This window comes from Lutjanus erythropterus, chromosome 12 (assembly GCF_056507025.1).
Source record: "Lutjanus erythropterus isolate fLutEry1 chromosome 12, fLutEry1.hap2, whole genome shotgun sequence".
Classification (NCBI taxonomy): Eukaryota; Metazoa; Chordata; class Actinopteri; order Lutjaniformes; family Lutjanidae; genus Lutjanus; species Lutjanus erythropterus.
The window spans coordinates 27,429,485-27,447,700 of NC_139328.1; the positions used below are offsets into that span (position 1 = coordinate 27,429,485).

The 18,216-nt window shown below is 40.5% G+C and overlaps 1 protein-coding gene across 3 annotated transcripts in view; it reads left to right on the forward strand.

The window, feature by feature from the left end:
• Positions 1–18,216, forward strand: part of LOC146318111 (low-density lipoprotein receptor-related protein 8-like) — a 118,243-nt gene that overhangs the window by 25,691 nt on the left and 74,336 nt on the right. For all 3 annotated transcript variants that reach the window (XM_084731609.1, XM_084731611.1, XM_084731610.1), the window contains exon 3: positions 17,328–17,450. In XM_084731609.1, coding sequence (XP_084587735.1) covers positions 17,328–17,450 — 123 coding nt within the window. The remainder of the gene's footprint in view (positions 1–17,327; positions 17,451–18,216) is intronic.

An 18,216-nucleotide genomic window follows, 5' to 3' on the forward strand; every position in this document is an offset into this window, starting at 1 on the left:
GGATAAATAACACCATAAGATGTAGAGTTTAGCAATTTAATTACAACAAAACAAATTAACTTGGTAGCCAACAACTGTTCATGGGCTGTTACCCCTGCCAACTGCTCACCCATACAGACTTTTCAGTGGTTGCACTGATCAGGGTTCTTACAAACCCTACAACAGTAGGTTTCACCTTCTGCATGATTGTATGTGTTAAAATTCCTGGAGGGGCTTTCATCCTGTCACTTTATATGTGACAGGAGAAGGACGGATAATTTGTGTCACTTCAGCTGTCATTACCACAGGAGACAAGCTCTGTGAGCGGCTATTTCCACAGATCGGTTACTGACCTAGTAACACTTGGAAGGAGTAAAATCATTCACCTTGGAGAATTGGATGCATTTACACCTTTTCAAAAGCTGGCTAGGCTGTGTCATTTGGCTTGCAGTTAGATCCAAGTTTCAGGAGGCTCTGTTGCAAACCAGACACACATAGGTGGCTGTCTGGTCTTGATATTTCTTGTATTACAGCTAAACAGTTCACTAAAACATGATTGAGGCCAGAAATAGGAAATGTAGTAACAGAATCTTGATTCATATTTGATCAGCACTGCTAAGTTTGACAGTTCTGACAGATCTGACAGATCTGTTTGTTGCACTGGATGGACTCACATGTTAGCCCCGCCTTAGAGCATACCCTGCTTCATTGTCTACTTAACTCTAAGTGAGACCATAATTTACAAAACGAACATTTTGCTGTATAGAAGAGGACTTGAAACTTGTGACTGAGACCATAAATTAAATTAAGAAACTGCATTTGCCATAAGAGTGCATACAGTCATACTTTTTTGCAGCCATTGAAGTAGAAATAATGCAGGTTTGGGACTTTCTGCATTGGCTTCACTTTCAAGACCTGGAAGCTCTGTCTATTATTAGATATACAGACTCTGTTGCTTACATGAGTGTGTAAGCATTGCCATTGTGAGCATGCTGAGCACTTAGCTCAAAGCATTGCTGTACCTTAGTACAGACTCACAGATGTGGAAGTGTGGCTGTAGACTCATGTTCATGTTTTATATTTGTCACTGATCTGCTTTGAACAAGACATGAGAAGTGGTTGAGTATAAATGAGGTAAAATGTTCCCATCACAAAGTCTCTTACTGTAAAATGACAGACCCACCAGCTTATTCATCGCCACAATTTATGGATTGTGTCAGTCAGGTCTCAATGGTGACTGATGGCATTTGGTCCTGGAGTCATAATTACTTCTGACAGATGGATAATGATTGTTAAAGCAGACTGTCTCCTGTGTGCAGCTACATTGAAACCGAGAGATTGTCCAAGTGAAGGGGGGAAATCACTTTGGGATTCTCCTCATTAATTTTCATTCATCTGATCGCTGCACAGCACAGACTCTCATTTCTGAGTCATACTTGTTCTTGAATTGCTGCAAAAGAGGGTTAAAGGCCGTTTTGTGTCTTTTTTTTCAATTCTGTAAGGTGGGATAAGAGTGAATGGAAATTTTGATGCGTATGCACATGCAAAAGTACATTTTGAGTTTGTGCTGGGCCATAGAAGTAGGCACTTATGTGAGCCCAAAACATCTTGAAGTCAAGATGTTTTATAGTCAGTCTTTTGAACTGCTCATATGAGTGTGTTTATGCACTTAATTAATCGGAGAATTCACGCTATGCTTTACTATAAACTTACAGCAGTGATATTCTCCCCACAGATCTTCTCTGAGGCTTTGAAAGTCCTCTGCTTCTAAGCTGTGAACTGGCATGTCAGATTGTAAAGTTAGTTGTATCTTTGTACTGAAAGCTTTTATTCCAGCTTTCTTTTGTAACTTCAAAACTAATACTGAAATGTATGGGCAGTGAAAGCCTAGATGTTGCTTAGATGTGATCTTTGGAGATTGTAGATGTGAGCTCTAGTTAAACATCTTGCCCTTCCTCTCCCAAATATATTTGAGTATCTGCCTTAAGCAAGCCCCTGAACCCCCAGCTGCGCCATTGGAGCCATGCAGTAGCTGATGTATAAATGATAGAATTTTCGCCGAACAGCCGTTTAAGGTGATGTGAATGGTTTGGATGTGAAGCAAAGCATTCCTAGGGAAGATTATACGTGTGCAGTCGAGCTTCCCTGAATCATTAAAGGTTAAAAACTGAGAGTCCGATCAATACAGCTCTGGGGAAAAGGTCTGGGTGGACCACTGTGACTGTGATGAGAAATACAAGACCTCAGGACTCAATGACACCAAACAGAAGGGTGCAACCTCTGCAGAATATGTAAGTTACATTCACCAGGATCTTAGTTTGAACTCCAAGCTGACTGTGGTGTGTCAGGCCAGAAAGAAGGAGCATCTGGCTGCTGGAGTCATTTCCACTGAAGCGTGCTGGGGAGACTCTGGAGGGAAGAACAGCGGTGGAGGTGTCAGCTGTTTGGCTGAGGGACCCGTCCTCAAATTGTGTGTCTCCTTGTTTTCTAGACCAGGGAGACTTTATTACCAAAAACTGTGGGGCAGGTGACAGACTGCACCAGCCAGCCTGTCTCCTCTCATTTAGATTGCACTTCAGTTGAAGGGTTACCAGCTATAGAAGTGTGCTTCATTGCTGTTTGTTTGACAATGTGTCATTTATCAGAGACTGTATATAGAAATGGACAACAGAAGACCTCTCCAAACATAGAGGTGCAATGGATCACAAAATTCACGGTTCAGATCATATGACGATTTTGAGTCAATGGACTGGATCATTTTTTGTATCAAAAAGAAAAAGAGGTGGGATTAGGGTTAAGTTATTTTAGAAGTTATTTTAAAAATTCATTTGGCTTTGGTTTTGTGTTTTTTGTCATTTTAGATTGTTCATATCAACCTGATGTTTGTTCAGGTGTTAATTTTTCTGATTAGTTTGGTTTTAATTAGTTCTTTGATGCTGTAAAAAGGGGGTTTCATGCTCTGCTTGTGATTGAGTCAGCCGCCCATGTGGGTGGTAACTTGAAAGCACAGCTCCAACACTGGTCATTACTGCGCAGATTCTGCCTCCAAACGACTGCACCAGGGCAAAATGGCAGCCTTTGTATTTGGGAAATTTTGGCTTCATTTTTGTGCAGTGGGAGGAAGTGAAGCTGCGGTGTGCATCTTTTGTTTATGTCAGTGGTCATTATCTGCAAGTTTGCTTCAGTTCTCTACTTGCTCAATGTACTGTGATGTATATTAGTGCTACGAGCTTCACATTTGTTTACTTCCTTGCATGTAAACTTAGTGATTTTTCATCCTTTAGTTAGTTATTTCACTTGTCACACTTAGTTTGGTAGCTTGTTAATAGTATTTACCATTTGTTTTGTGTATATATAGGTTTTTGGGGTGTTTTTGATGGCTACTTAGATGTCTTAGTCAACTATTAGCAACATTAACTAGCTAGTTAGTATTGTCATCTTCATTCAAAGTTCTGATTTCAAGCTTCTCTGATGTCTGACCCTCTTCTCGCTCCTCTCATGGTGAAATTTTCATATTTGATGTGATCATTTTAAACGCTTATTTCAACCAAACCATAGTTGATAATGGTGGCACAGAGGAATGACGAGACAAGATGTTTTTGGTGGGTTTGATTTTGTATCTGCTGAGTTTGAATGAAGAATAACGATGCTAGCTTGCTAGCGAACAGTAATTTTAGGTGATTACTGTGTCAAAATGCTCAAAAACAGCATATATAAATTGAACAGTCGACAGTATTGACAGTATATACCAAGCTAACTCTGAAAGGTTAAGTAAGTAATTGAAGGATTTTGCACGGTGTTTGTGCACCTGGTAAAACAGATATACATCAAACCACACTGTGCACGTAGAAAATAATGCTTTTAATTCGTTTTGCAAAGGCTTGTGATTTTGTGTGTGATTTTGTGTCAGACAATCAGGCCTTTATCAAAACAAAGCTTTCAGCATTTTATTGTACCACCAAGAGGCCCATCCATCTGTCAAGCAGGATTAGTTTTATTTGGACGATTCCTGCTTTCCTGCTCATTTTCTGATAAAAGTAGGATTTTGGGGATGCATGCACTCCAGCTGCAGAAAAGTACTCATTGTCTGACCCTTTCTATGGATTAAGAAACAGCAGTAGGGCCTGCTTCCTGCAAACACCCGCTGTTAAAACCTTGCCTGTATCCGCTACTGCCCAGCATAATTAGAGTCCTCTGCCAAAATGCTTTATTTCACTCCAAACACAGGTTTCTCACTGAAATGCTCAGTAAATATTTGTAAGTGATGCTCTGCTGCAGACTGGGTTGTGCTGCTGTTGACTCCCTCCACCATCACACCTTCCTCCTGTGTGGCTCCTGTCGTCTGTTTCTGGAGGCGTTTCTCTCGAAGCTATGTCTTCCATATCTCAGTGATACGTGTCTGCTTGGCTCTGTTCTGACACCCCTGGGGTTTGATTGTGCTCCCCGCTGAATCATTAGCGGGCTGCTGGAATTCATACTGGGAACACCCCCAGAGAGCAGAACCTGAACCGCCGAATATAATCGTGTAACCACTTGTACAACAATTGTTTTAACTCCATAATGAGACGTAAAAATTCCTGGCTGAATCTAGGTTAAACTTCCCAGCAGAAATGGTAATTACATACGATTGTGTGACATTACAGCAATGTTGCATCAGCGGTGCTGTTTTAGAAATATATGTCGGCTGTAAAGCAGGTACAGTACATTAAAAATGTGCTGTACATTATCTGAGCTACTGTCCTCTGTCTGTTCTCATCTCTGTTCTTACATTCTGATCTTATATCATAGGGTTGGTATAAATAGGTCAGATGGGCACTATTGTTGTTCACAGTCTTGTTCTTTGCTGATGAACCTGATGTTTTCCTGTTGTTATGGATACAACTCTACACAAAGAGAGATCACAATAGCAAAAAATTGAAATTTACAAGTTATAGCAGCTTAACGCATGTGACATTTCTCTATGATGGGTGCACAATAAAAATGATAAGGAGGTGACCGCAGTGGACTTAAACTTGTGTAAGTATTGTTAGCTAATGTAGGTCAGTTCATTATCTGACTACAATCCTCTCATTCAGCAGTCTGTTGTGAGTCACAGTGACCTAAAGATGCCCAGAACGTTTCTTCATCAACCAAATACGTCATTGAGCTAAACAGGGTTTCATTACTTCCTCCTCCGTGTTTAATATAGTAAACAAATGGTCATGTCGTGTCTATGTATTTTATCTGGATAGAAACAGTCCATAAATGAGCGTTTGACAGCTAGTGTCTCCTGTAATTGGTGCAATTTAAAGGTATACTATGGAGAATTATTCTAAACAACAAAATTAAATAATTCCTCTCAGTCATCACTTATGATTCACTCTATGAAGTCTGTGGGTGGTGTCTGTGCTGTGGGGGAGGGTATCTGGAGAGGGCAGGGTCTCTGCACATACTCCTATCTAGAAGGGGCCAACTTTGAACTGCGTGTTCACAAACAGCAACCAGGACGCTCGGCATATATTAGAGGATATGCAATAACATCGCTTTCCCACCCGAACACGCCCCTTCAATCGGACAGAGGGATGGACAGGGGATGCACAATGCAATGTGTGTTTGTAGAACAAAAGGCTCAGTTACATGGAATATATGAAGGATGTTAAATATTTAATTGACAAGTAACATTAATAAACACTGTATGTTTTTACCAAAACTTGTAACATACCTATCAGAAAATGGCAACTGCAAACCCACGTTTCAGTGTCTCATTGCTTTAGCTTTAGGCCATTTGTGAAAAGATTGCTCTGATTTCTTGTTGAATTTATTTGTATAATCATTTACCCAACAGTTCTCTCCTATTGTAGATGTGTGAGTTTTCATGACTTTCAAGCTGAACACTAATCCTGCCTGCCATTCATATTTTTGCCTCCAGTCGGTGTAACGGCAGAGACTTCTGTAAATGTACCTTTAAGTTATGTCCAGGCATTTAAAAGTTATAATCCTTGTTATTTTAGTCAGGTTGCTGGTGGTCACAGCAAGTGCAAGTGTTTGACCACTTAAATTCTTTTAATGTTAAGAAGTAGGAAATGTTTGGTTTGCATTAACAGTAACTTGATACAACTGTGATGTCGGGGTCGGAGAGTGAGCAGATATCAGGGAAACAAAATTGCAAACAGTGATGCTGGATTAAAGGTCCAGTGTGTAAGATTTGCAGGGTTTTATTGGCAGAATATGGTGGTGTGTAATCATCTGAAAATAAGAACAGTTGTGTTTTCAGTGCCTTTGAATGAGCCTTTATATCTACAGAGGGTGCTGGTCCTCGTCTGTGGAGGTTGCCATGTTGCACCACCATGTTTCTACTATGGCTCAAAACGGACAAACCAAACACTGGCTTTAAATACGTTCTGTAGGTTCTCTTACACAGGGGAGGAAGAGAGTGAGATGAGGTGTTTGGAATCTGCAAACTCACCACGAGGTGCCACTAAATCCTACGACACTGGTTCTTTAAGTACATGCATTGTTTCCTGTGAATCCCTTGTGTGTGTGAAGTAAATTCGTATCTCATGCAGCACTGGCTGACTCCACCACGAATAGTGAAAACTACAATGTGGAACAGTAATGACAAGCAGAATTGCTGAAAAAACACTCATCATGAATAATAGGGTTTCATTTCATGAAGTATAACCTACTGCACTGTTTTATATTGTTTTCATCATTTACATGTGACACTCATCATAAATTTGCTGGACTCGGTTGAGGTTTCTCTCTGATGAAACTTGACGGTACATTCAACACACCAGGGAAGTGGAGACCAGTGTATGGAAAAACATTTGCTTCTTGTCCAGAATCCTGAAATGTTTCCAGCCGTTCAGATTTCTTTTTCACCCTTGACCAAACTGAATTTAAACAGAGTGTTCAGCTTGTTTGACTAAAGTCCCCTGTAGCTTTGGCCTGCTCTCTCGTTTGTATAAAGGAACAGTGTGTTGCAGTGAAGATGCCAGGCTGTAGGATGAAAATGTTGACATATGGCTGTATATCAACCAACCTTTGCCTCTCTAAATCGGCAAACGCAGGAAAAAAGGGAAGTAGCAGAAGGTCAGACACATGGAGCAGGCATCATGCAGTGAAGGGCAGGGATATGTGTGTGGGTGTTTGTGTATACGTATATGTTTGTGTATTTGCTGATAGTCAGAGCAGTGGCAAGCTTTTCTTGTAAACACCGATGTATGTGTTATCTCAGCAATATTTGTCAGTTTGATTTCACCGCTCTGCGCTGTGTACATCTTGTGTGTGTGTCCACCCCTATGCATGCTCCATATGAGCATGCAGAGCTAAAGGAAGTGGACCATCACATGAGCACGAATAAAAAAAAATGCACCGAAGCTTGAAAACAGTTCGATAAATCAAGACCTGTTCTGAATGCGGATGTGGCTCAGCGGTTGCCTTCTCACAGACGCCGGTGTACAACCACCTGTACCTCTGTCTGATATTGCTCTGTCGCACTTCAGGGTAAATCTGTTGGGGTTTAGCCAAGCTGAACCAAACCGTCCTCGGCATAAATCACTCTCATGCTGCCTCCAAGGAACCGAGGAGCTGTGCTAGCTGAGCCTGCCTGGTCTCCTCCTTGGTCAGGAGGTTGTTTGTGCCAATGTGACCTGACAGGGGGAGGGAAAATATGTCTTTTAGCAGGCCGAGAGCTATAATTAGCACAGTATGTGTCTTTGATCAGTACACAAGGTCAGAAGAAATGCTGGGCTGTGAACAGCACCAAGTAGCTTCCCTTACCTCTGGCATCCTAAATGGATTGTAATGCATACCTGACAGCAGACTTTTTGGGTTATGTTGAGTAAGGATATGAAATTGCTTATCAGGGCCACTTTTCAGTTTAACACTTTAGTCTCACATAGATAAACCTCTCTCCACAGCATTCAGCACTGGACCAAGTTCTGGCTCCACACATTATCATTCTGCTACAGGGAGAAAAACGCTCTAGTTTGTTTGTATTTCTCTAAACCAATCACAGTCGTCTTGGGCGGCAAGTCCACGATGCAGCAGCAGTGCCTGCCTAATAGTGTCGGAGGGGAACTTGTTTTGGTGGAACATTTGCATGTCAGGAGGCAAGCTTTGGCATAGAAATGTCTGAATTCCTGCAAAAGAAAAGCTTGTAGCTTGTCTTTGTTTGTACTGTTAGCAGCCTAGGGGATGATTAGCTGTTTTTAGCATGCAGGTTGCTAGCTCGAAGTTGCTGTTGTTTCCCAGGGCTTTCTGGGCAGGCTTGTACGCCCAGTGTACATCCAGTGAGTCAGACTAAGTTCCATTCAAATCACTTAATTTGTCCATCAACAGGCATCAACAGCAATTTTATTAATGCTTAACACCACTTAACTGTTGCCTCTAATATTGCTGCTGTCGGCCACAAATCTCATATTTTGACATTTTAATTTTCTTTTTATAAATCAATGCACTCAGTCATCCTTTGTGTGTCTGTGGGTTTTACAAATATATAACAGATAAAAAGCATTCAATAAGCAACTTTCAATTCATTTACAAACACATTTCCTGAAAAGTAGTAGTTTTGGATATACAAGGTTTCTGCCTGAAGGTGATGATATGATGTGCAGCCAGCAGCCCTCCCTCTCCTGCTCTCATGGTTGGATGTTGATACAGCGAATTGGAAAGTTGGACAAAAATGACATCTCCTAAAACAAGTGTGTTTGGCAGTATTTTGATCTTGATCTTTCAAATCTTAATTATTATGAAAACCATGTTTAATTACTGCACTTTGAAAAACTGCTAGTAAATACTGTTAAGCATCAACTTAAGTTAGCAACGGTCTCTCAGACGCAGCAATGAGAGTTTGTTTTGCATCAGTGAAAACAATGATACACAAAGGACACAATGCCATTTCAAACTGTTATGATATTTTCAATACATAACTTAGTGAAATGATCTTAGTGTATGTATCAGTTCTTTCTGAACATTTTCAGCACATCTTAACAATACCACAATGATACTGATGATAGTGATAATTTTTGCCACTATAATCGTGATATGACATTTTAATTCCGTTTCATCTCTGGTGTCAGTCAACATTACAGTGTCATACATAACATGAAGAATGTGAGTAATGGTTTCAAATGGCTCTTAATACGCATTATATTTTCTCAGACAGTATTTAAACCTTTTTTCTCCTCTGTCAAAACTTTGTGAATATCCTACCTCCTTCATTTGTCCTCTGCTTCCCAATGTTTCTCAAATTTGAATTTGCTGCTTTAAATACAATTAGTAGTGAGTGCAAGTTTTACATGACTATGTATATTCAGTTTGGTGAAAGAGACATACCATCAGACGAAATCACATATTTCACACCTCCTGGCCAATCAAACTCAAAAAACAAAAAAAAAAAACAAAAAACAAGAATTGGTCAAGGTACTAAGAAGATTACATGTGATTAGGTTTGCAGCCCAAATTGGGTTTCCCATGGGAGGGTAAGCAATCTGATGGCATACCTTTAACTTTATCTTTAACATTTGATTTGCTCAATTTGCCCAAAAGGGCAAAAAGGTACAGGGAGAGATGGAAAGAGATTTAATCTGTAGATGCCACTCCTCTGTGGCTCTGTGTTGCTAGATCAATACTCTATCAACCAGCACTTAGTTAGAGCTGAGTCCCATTTGGCTTTTTGTCTTCCTGTTGGGTCCAGTGGCTCACTGCTTTCCACACGGGCCTGACTGACAGGAGACAATACGTAGTGACTTCCTCTATTGACGGATAGCGCGCTGGAATCAACAGGAGAAGTGGCTTGCTCGCTCTAAGGACACTTTTTAAGTCAGCTATGTGGAACTTCTACTGAATGTATATTAGAAAAAGTCTGCCTGAGCAGCTGGCACTTCTAGGAAACCTCCAAACTCAAATTAGCCTAATTAAATCCAATAATCATTGGCAAAAGCAATTTCAAGAACAGCGTGTCCCAAGACTTGTTGATGCCACGCTGTATTTTGTATGCCATCGTGATATCCCATTAATTTCAGAAGGTTTAGTCATTTGCATGCCGGTTTAAGCCAACAGGATACATTATGTTTCCTGCTTCGACAACACTCCCCTACTTCACTCCCAGCTAATGAGGCCATTTGTCTTCTGATGCCCAAGAGAATGTGCTTATCACTGCATTACCTATTAAGCTCCTCATGGCCTCCAAATGGAAAGAGCTGTCATTAATATCCTTCATGGTAAAAAAAAAAGTTTCTTCAAGGGGTTAGTTAGGGAGTGTGTGTGTGTGTGTGAATGTCAGATGACTGAAGGCTGTCTGCCGCTCTGCTCTTCAACATCGCTGATTGATTGAGTGAGCTCAGTTCTTGACAGGATGCATTAAGAACGACACCCAGCAGCCGTATGTTCACACATAGTTATTCATATTCACGTTTCACCAGGTCGAGCTTCTTAGTTGGTATCTTACACAGATACCTTTGACTATTTTGACCCTAACAAATCTAGAAAATAAACAAATCTGACACTTTCCATCAAACTGTAGTCTTGTCAAATACTTTCAATTTAGATTCTAAACTTCACAAAAACTAATTTTCACATTAAAACTAGAAATACGTTATATATTTTGTTGAGTTGTGTACTTACTTTATCCCAGATTTTTCCAGCAATGTTCAAACAAAACATAATTTATTCATGGTAACACTGCGTTTCCCCACTTGCCATTGCTAGCTAGATGCTAGTTGCTATCACTTCTTGTAAAACACGGAATAAGTCTGACAGAAATGGGAGGTTTAGCAGTTCAAATCGACCACCAGATTGGAAGGGTGTGTTTGGTATGTGCTATCGAGAGTGAGGCATGTCACGTGTGATCGGCGCTGCAGTTGACTGCCTGAACTAGCTCGCAGGCGTCGCCACATTTTTGATTGAGTTTCCGATTTAATTTTGAAGCTAGTAAATATTATGATTATTATGAGTGCAGTGTAGACCTGCTCTATATGAAAAGTTCCCTTGAATAACTGTTATGATCTGGTGCTCTCTATATAAAATTTACTTGACTTGATTTGACTTGACGCCGCTAGCTTGTTTAAAATGTTAAAAGCTGGTTTGCAGCTCCTCAAGGCAGGATACGACAGATTTCATTACGGTTTTTACACTCGCCTTAAGCTGCTGATGAGAATCATAGATCACCGACATATATGGTGAGCAAACCTGACACCCCCACATCTGATTATAATATAAAACTCAACATCACCCCCAAAATAACGGCCCATACTGTATATAGGTCTACCATCAACATTCACATGAATTGCTTTTAAGAAAGATGAAAAGATTAGAAGCGGTAAAACCTTGACAACATCGGCCCCAGAGGAGAAGGCTCCAGGTGGGGTTGTCGGAGCGTGGAGCTCCTTCCCACTGTACCTCCTCCAGGAGACATAACATGGCTGGGTGAACTCCCCTGTGCAGGGCCCTCATTCTGTCTGTGTCACATCCCATTTGTAACGCTCGCGATAGGCGACTCGCACAACGCTGAATCGCTATTGTTTTTGTTTTGTCTTAGATTTTTCTCCAACATGCTGGAGCTGTGCGTCTGAGAAAAAAATCTTCCATTTAGGGAGACAAAGTGTGTGTGCGTGTGTGTGTATGAGTGGGTTTACATACATGCAGTGTATGTCACAGGGATTAATGTTCAGTAAGTGCTATCCCTGCCATCTACAGTAATATTGCCTGGTTTTATTCAGTATTACACTTTCCATTAGGATTCCATAAAGCATTATTACTGTGTATGTCAGTCTCCATCTCTGCTGCTATTACTCACTTCTGTTATTTCTCCTCCTCCTATCCAAAGACTCGCCTCCTTCTCGTTCTCTTGTCATTTTCCCCTTCAGCCCACCCTCACGCTCGCCACCCGTCCCCCTACGAGCCTAACATTTTAAAACCTTCTAATTAAAACAGAAAGTCATTCCAAGCAGATGGCATGAGCTGGCCTAGGTAATTATTGCCAAGTGAACCATGGCCCCCGTAGACCTTCAATGAGTACCAGGCTCAGTTGGACTGGGTGAGAAGCTCAGACTCCCACGGAGAGGCTGCACGATGCGGGCGCATCTGACCTGCAGAGGCCACGTAATGGATCGACATGAGATTTTCAAGGTCTTTGTCACGCTATCAAACAAAGTCTTTAAGTGGGGCTGGACAGTGTGGCTCAGCTATTACATGGTATATAATATATATCATCATTTTCTCTGCGATGCATTGATGTAGATTAAACTAGCCAACGGTGCATAAAGTAGTTAAACTGAGCTCAAGCTTAAAACAACGACAACAGAAAAATACAACTTAAACATTAATGCAGCAGTAATATTTAAGCTACTACAAGGAGTTTTAACCGGTTATGTAACAGTCTTGATTTATTACTGATGCCTCAGTGTGACCTACATAAGTTAAAAAGACCATCTGCGAGAAGATCAGCTATTTCTGTAAAGACATTCGCCTGCCACCAGGTCACAGTCTACAGGAAGTCGGATGAATCAAACTTTTGTTTACATTTTTCCGCGCTAAACTACTTTGACTAGTAGGTTAGCCAGTTAAAAAGAAGCACAAGGAGGTTTTTGTTTACATCATTGATGTTCTATTTTATGGTTATTACAGCAGAAACACTACTACTTTTGTCCACAGGTTCATGGTAGTAGCTTTAATCCAGAAATCTCAGATATAGGTGTAAAAAAAAAAACACTGACAGGGACCATTTTACTGCATGATGAGTACATGAAGTAAATTTTGCTAAGGGATTGCAACACAAATCCACATTCTGATCTAAATGTCACAACGGCACGTGTTTGCCATGTGTTTGCTATTTGTAAACACTATGCTAAGCAGTGTGAATTGAGGGCTTATTAATGCTTTCCTCTTGCATGTAGAAGCAGAAGATAATGTTCCGCACAAACACTAACAAACAGTAACATTTGCATTTTGCTACATAAAATGGCAAACAAACTCTCAGCAAAGCATAATTTGATAATGATGTTACTATTTCTACTACTGATAATCTCAATAAGAATCATAATAATAATAATAATAACAAATAAAAATCAAGAAAAAAAGAGGGGATCAGAACCGCCTCTATTTTTCTTTTTCTCTTTTTTATTTGCAATTGGTACTTTTACAAACATAATGAGATTTTTGATTTAAAAAAAAATCCAGGGTTGAGTGGAGTTGATAGCTAAGTGGGTAAAGACAATCTGAAACAGTCTGGTAAATTCAGAAAATGGCATCATTTAAGTGTAGTGCAATTTTTAAAACTGAGAAAATACAGCACTTATGCCATATCATGATCTAACGATATTCATAGTTGAGGACAATACCCAGTATCTTCTCACAATATCGATATAATACCCATATATTGCCCGGCCCCCGTCTTAAGCACCAGAACATACTGCTTCTCTGCCTTAGGTTCTCAGTTCTGCCCTCAACTCTCTCTCTGCTCTTCTCAGGGGAGTCAGATTAATTAATTGAATAAGAATTTTCTGAATCTTCCAGGATTTGTAGGATGTTATGAATCTAATTATTCTGTTTCCTTTAAAGCTGGTATTACGCCTCAGGGCCTCTCGGTTTGCGCTCTCCTCCGACGCCACACCTACCTTCGTGAGTGATGAATAGGTTTTGAAGATATTCATGCAGTATGCGAATATGTGTGTATTCGTATGTGTTGCAGGAAATACCAGAGTTTGTTTTTGTTTGTTTTTTTATGTGAGCACGCCACTAATGAGTTTATACACTTGAGGGAGGTGTTGGTTAAAAGGATGTCACATCCCTGTTTGCCCCATAATCATCCGTCTTCACCTTTAACAAAGGCCCACATTACTGCTACTCTAATGAGAACACAAATGGCACTTTAGCTACACTCCGGAAAACCTATGCTCCTTATGTGATCTAAGAAAAATAACAATCAAACGTGTTTATTTTATTTTTTTGTGGTGGCTAACATACAGTAGAGGCTTGGCGTTCAGACAGAGGAGAGATGTGCAGGAACAAAGGCAGCAGAGGGAATGTTTGTCTCAGTAGTTTAATGGGGTCAGTTCATTACGTCTTGCAGAAAAGGCGAGAAAGAATGTTAATTGACATTGTTGAAGTGAAATGAAACGAGGGTCGCTGCTTACAGGCTGAAAGCACATTTACCACTGTAACACATGTCCTATTAGAGTGACACTATTAGACATTTCATAATTTTCTTTTGATAGTGTCAACAAGCTCAAGATCAGCCGTTATCGCTTTGACTTTGCCACTCTGACACGGGAGGTAATTGAGAATGGGGCAATTAAAGAAGATTTAGAATTAGAGACAAGCGGTTTCTAATCTGAGTGCTCCTCAGTGGCAGGCCAGCCCGTACTGTGGCTGGACTGCAGTAACACGACTTACAATCACATAGATAAAGTGGCTTTTACTGTAAATGCGATCATAAGATTTCAGTGGCTGCCTGTTGAAAGACAAGCGGAGAAAACAGGACAGAAGTGTGACACAGAAACGGGGACCACAACTGGACATCTTCCCCTTCACTTTTCAAGGTTTCACCTTTGTCCTGTCTACATTTACAGTTTAATTTTCTCACTGAAAAACCCTAAGAAGCCCAGTCCATCACTGTCCGTCTGTCATAACTGAGATGAGAAACTGTCTATCAAAATACTAATACACCCATCGAGGTATTACAGGTCAGACTGTTCTAGTTGGATAAAAAAAAATTAGGCTGTAAAAGACAGTTAACTGATTCAAGAATTGATTTTTATGAACTATTTAAACATTTTGTTAGGAGCCTGCTGCACCAGCTGAATGCAAGTATGATCTTAAAAAAGACACAAATATGTTTTCAGTACCAAATCATAAAATGACCATGATATGTCATCAGAGATGAAGGTAATACGCTAAGCTGAAAATACAGCGTTTTCTTTCTGGTGGTGAATGTTTGTGCTCTGGCCTGTGTGATTCCACACACTGCCTCTGTGTGAAGTTCATTCACTTTGATATTTATTAGTTTATTCACTTTAATAATGCTGAATTAATACTGAATGTTCACTGAATGAGTTAAGTGTTTATGAGTTTATGAGTCAGAAATCATTAGTAATCCTTTAGAAGGATGTTAATGGAGTCTGGCACACAGTAAGACAGACAGCTAAGTGTAAAGTCAATTAAAACTTCTAACTAGTTGGTTTGCACTTATTAAACTTGCCACTTTGATCAGTTGCAGCATCTCTCCTTGTGCTACAACCCAACTAAATCAACTGTAATCCACAGAAAGTGGAATTACGTTAATTGCCATTCCTATCTAATGATGCAAATGAAGAGAGATGACTTATAGTCCAATGTATGTTTGTCTATCACCACATTAATTATTCAACAATCATTTATCAGGTACCTCTTTTTTTTTCTAAGGTAATGATAGCTGGAACACTTAAATATGGTCATATATATGTTAACCAAGTGGGGCTGGCAGAAATGAAAGCCCTTGTTTATTTCAAGTAAGGGTTGGTTTGTATGGTGTGTCATCCAATGCACATTGGAAATCAAAAGTGTTTTGTAGCTGTTCCAAATGGCCACACTGGAAAGTGGCGTAAAAAGCAGACTGACACGGAGGTGGGAGATGCAATAATCATTTAAATATGGGGATACTGTTGCGCATTTTCAGTCAGTCTCATCTGGAACACATTTATAGTGTTGCACTCGATTGTTTACTTGAAAACTAACAGAAATAGTTGTGTGAATTGTGAATAAAGACCTAGAGGGAAAGGTTTAAAACTTGGCTCCTTCTCCACCTCTGCACTGCTAAACGAGCAACATGTGAGGAGTGTGTGTATGATCTGTTTTGTAAAGTTACAGAAATCATCCCCTCCATTTCTGATATTGGAAAGGTGTGGTGGTAGAGAGTAACTAGGGGCGTCACGATTCTCCAAATCCATGATTGAATTTGACTTTCAGTTTAAGGGCATGATTCGATTTGATTTCCAACTTTAACATATTTTAGCACTGACAACTAGACCATGGTTAGACTACTAAAGAGTCTGGGTTTGTAAAGATCAACAGATCAGTGGGTTTATGCCTTGAAAACTGTCACACACACCTGACACATGCAGAGGACAGGCAAAAGTTGTTGGGATTGGAGAAAAAAAACTACTGTCACAATGGCAGATCCTTACTTTGATGTTGATCCATTTTTGCTCATTCGATCAATTTTCGATTTCGAATTGAAATCATGAAACAATTCTGAATGTGTACGTAACTTTTAAGTTCCATCGTTGTTAGTTAAACTTAAGTTAAAGTATAACTCCTTTGCTACATTCAAACTAATTCTACGTGTAAACCCACACGTCAACTTTTTTACCCTTTGATACCGAGGTCTAGAAAGAGCAGGAGTTGGAGAAGTGTGAGCAGAGTTAGATTATTGTGAGCGCCGCAAAGAAAGACTTGGAAAAAATGCTGCCTGCTCTCTTTCCTTACAGCCCCTCAGCTAAGCTTAAGCTCCCTGCACATCTCTAAACGCTCTATCTAATTTGAAGCATCAGAGCCAAGATGGGGCCGGCTTAGGAACAGTTGCAGCTGTGTAACAACACCGGAGAGCTCAGCTGAGGGCCTTTTAGCCAGTGATTTATTAGACCGTACTGCGGGTCCTCTCGGAGTAACAGGCTCAGGAAATTGAATGGCTCTGACCTCCGTCTGCTTCTGGCTCTCCGGCCGAGCTTTCAGCCTTGCTACAGGTGGAGAATCTGTTTTCTTTCTTCTTCATGTGTGTGAAATGCATGTTCCTCTTTGAACGCAGTGGGTTATTAAGATTTGAGTAGCAGCCGTGAAAGTTTTGATCACCCTCTGTTTCTCCTCTTACTGCTTCAACAGGCCTTTTGCTGACGCGATTTTGATTTCCAATTCTCTGCACGCTTGACATGTTTATCAGCCCGTAGCGTTGCTGGCTTGTAGCTTTCTGTGGTAAACAGGTTTGGAAGGTAAAAGGTTTAACCTCCCCGAGCTCGCAGTGTTCAGCAATCAGTATCCATTTCACTGCTCCGAGATGAAAAACCTGAAGCAGAGATTAGATTTTTGGAGATGGAGGGAGGGGAGGAGGAGACGGCACAATGAATAAAAGTCAAGAAAATAGGCAAAGTGGAGATAATTAGTGAAGGATATCAGGAAAGAGAGCACCGCAGAGGGCTGCGTAGGAATAATGTGAGAGATGATGGACCTGATCTCCTCTGATGAGACGGGTGATTGCTGGGATTCAGATAATGTGACCAGTTTTCATGACAGAGATTAAAGCCCCACTGCAGACTGACCATGCTCTCACCCTGTCCTCACACTGTCCTGTTCTCTCCGTCTGTGTTCCTCCGTCTCTCTTTCTCTCTGAGCAGCCAGGAAGACATGTGCCCCAGCAGAGTTTGCCTGCTTAAATGGCCAGTGTGTCCCGGGACGTTGGCGATGCGACGGGGAACCAGAGTGTCCCGATGGCTCTGATGAGGCAGAGGAGACCTGCAGTAAGTTACAACATTCAGCTGCTCACATCAAGGACAAGGGCGTCAAGGATCTTTATTAAAGGGACAGTGAAGCCAAAAATCAAAAATACATATTTCTCCTCTGACCTGTAGTGCTGTTTATCCATCTAGATTTGTTTTAGCGTGAGTTGTACAGTTTTTTGAGATGTTGGCTGTGGAGGTGTTTGCCTTCTCTTTAATATAATGGGACTAAATGGCACCTGGGTTTTGGTGCCCAAAGGAACAAAAAATACATTCAAAACCGGTGTCTCTTCCAAAAATCATGACCCAGTTACTCAAGATAATCCACACACCTTGTTGTTGTAGAAACTACAACTTTATTTCTGCAGTAAAATCTACCAGAACTACTTTAAAATCTAGGACATGAAACTGCTCACAACAGGGTCTGTGGATTATCTAGAGCAATCGGATGATGATTTTTGGAAAGAGACACTGCTTTTTAATTTTTTGAATGTATTTTTTTGTTCACGTGAGCACCAGAGAAGAGAGAAGGCACACCTTTACGGCTGATATAAATCTAGATGGATAAATACCACTACACGCCGGGAAAACAAATGTAAATGTATTTTTAATTTTGGGTGAACTGACCCTTTAAAGGATACTACCAGCTTGTTTCAGTTAATGGGTGTTATTTATAGGTGCAGCAGTGGTTTTGCTACGAATATTAAGCTTGAATGTGTCTTCATTTTTCTCTTATTTGTGTTTAAACAAAGCAATAAGAGGAAAATCACACATTTCATGGGATTCA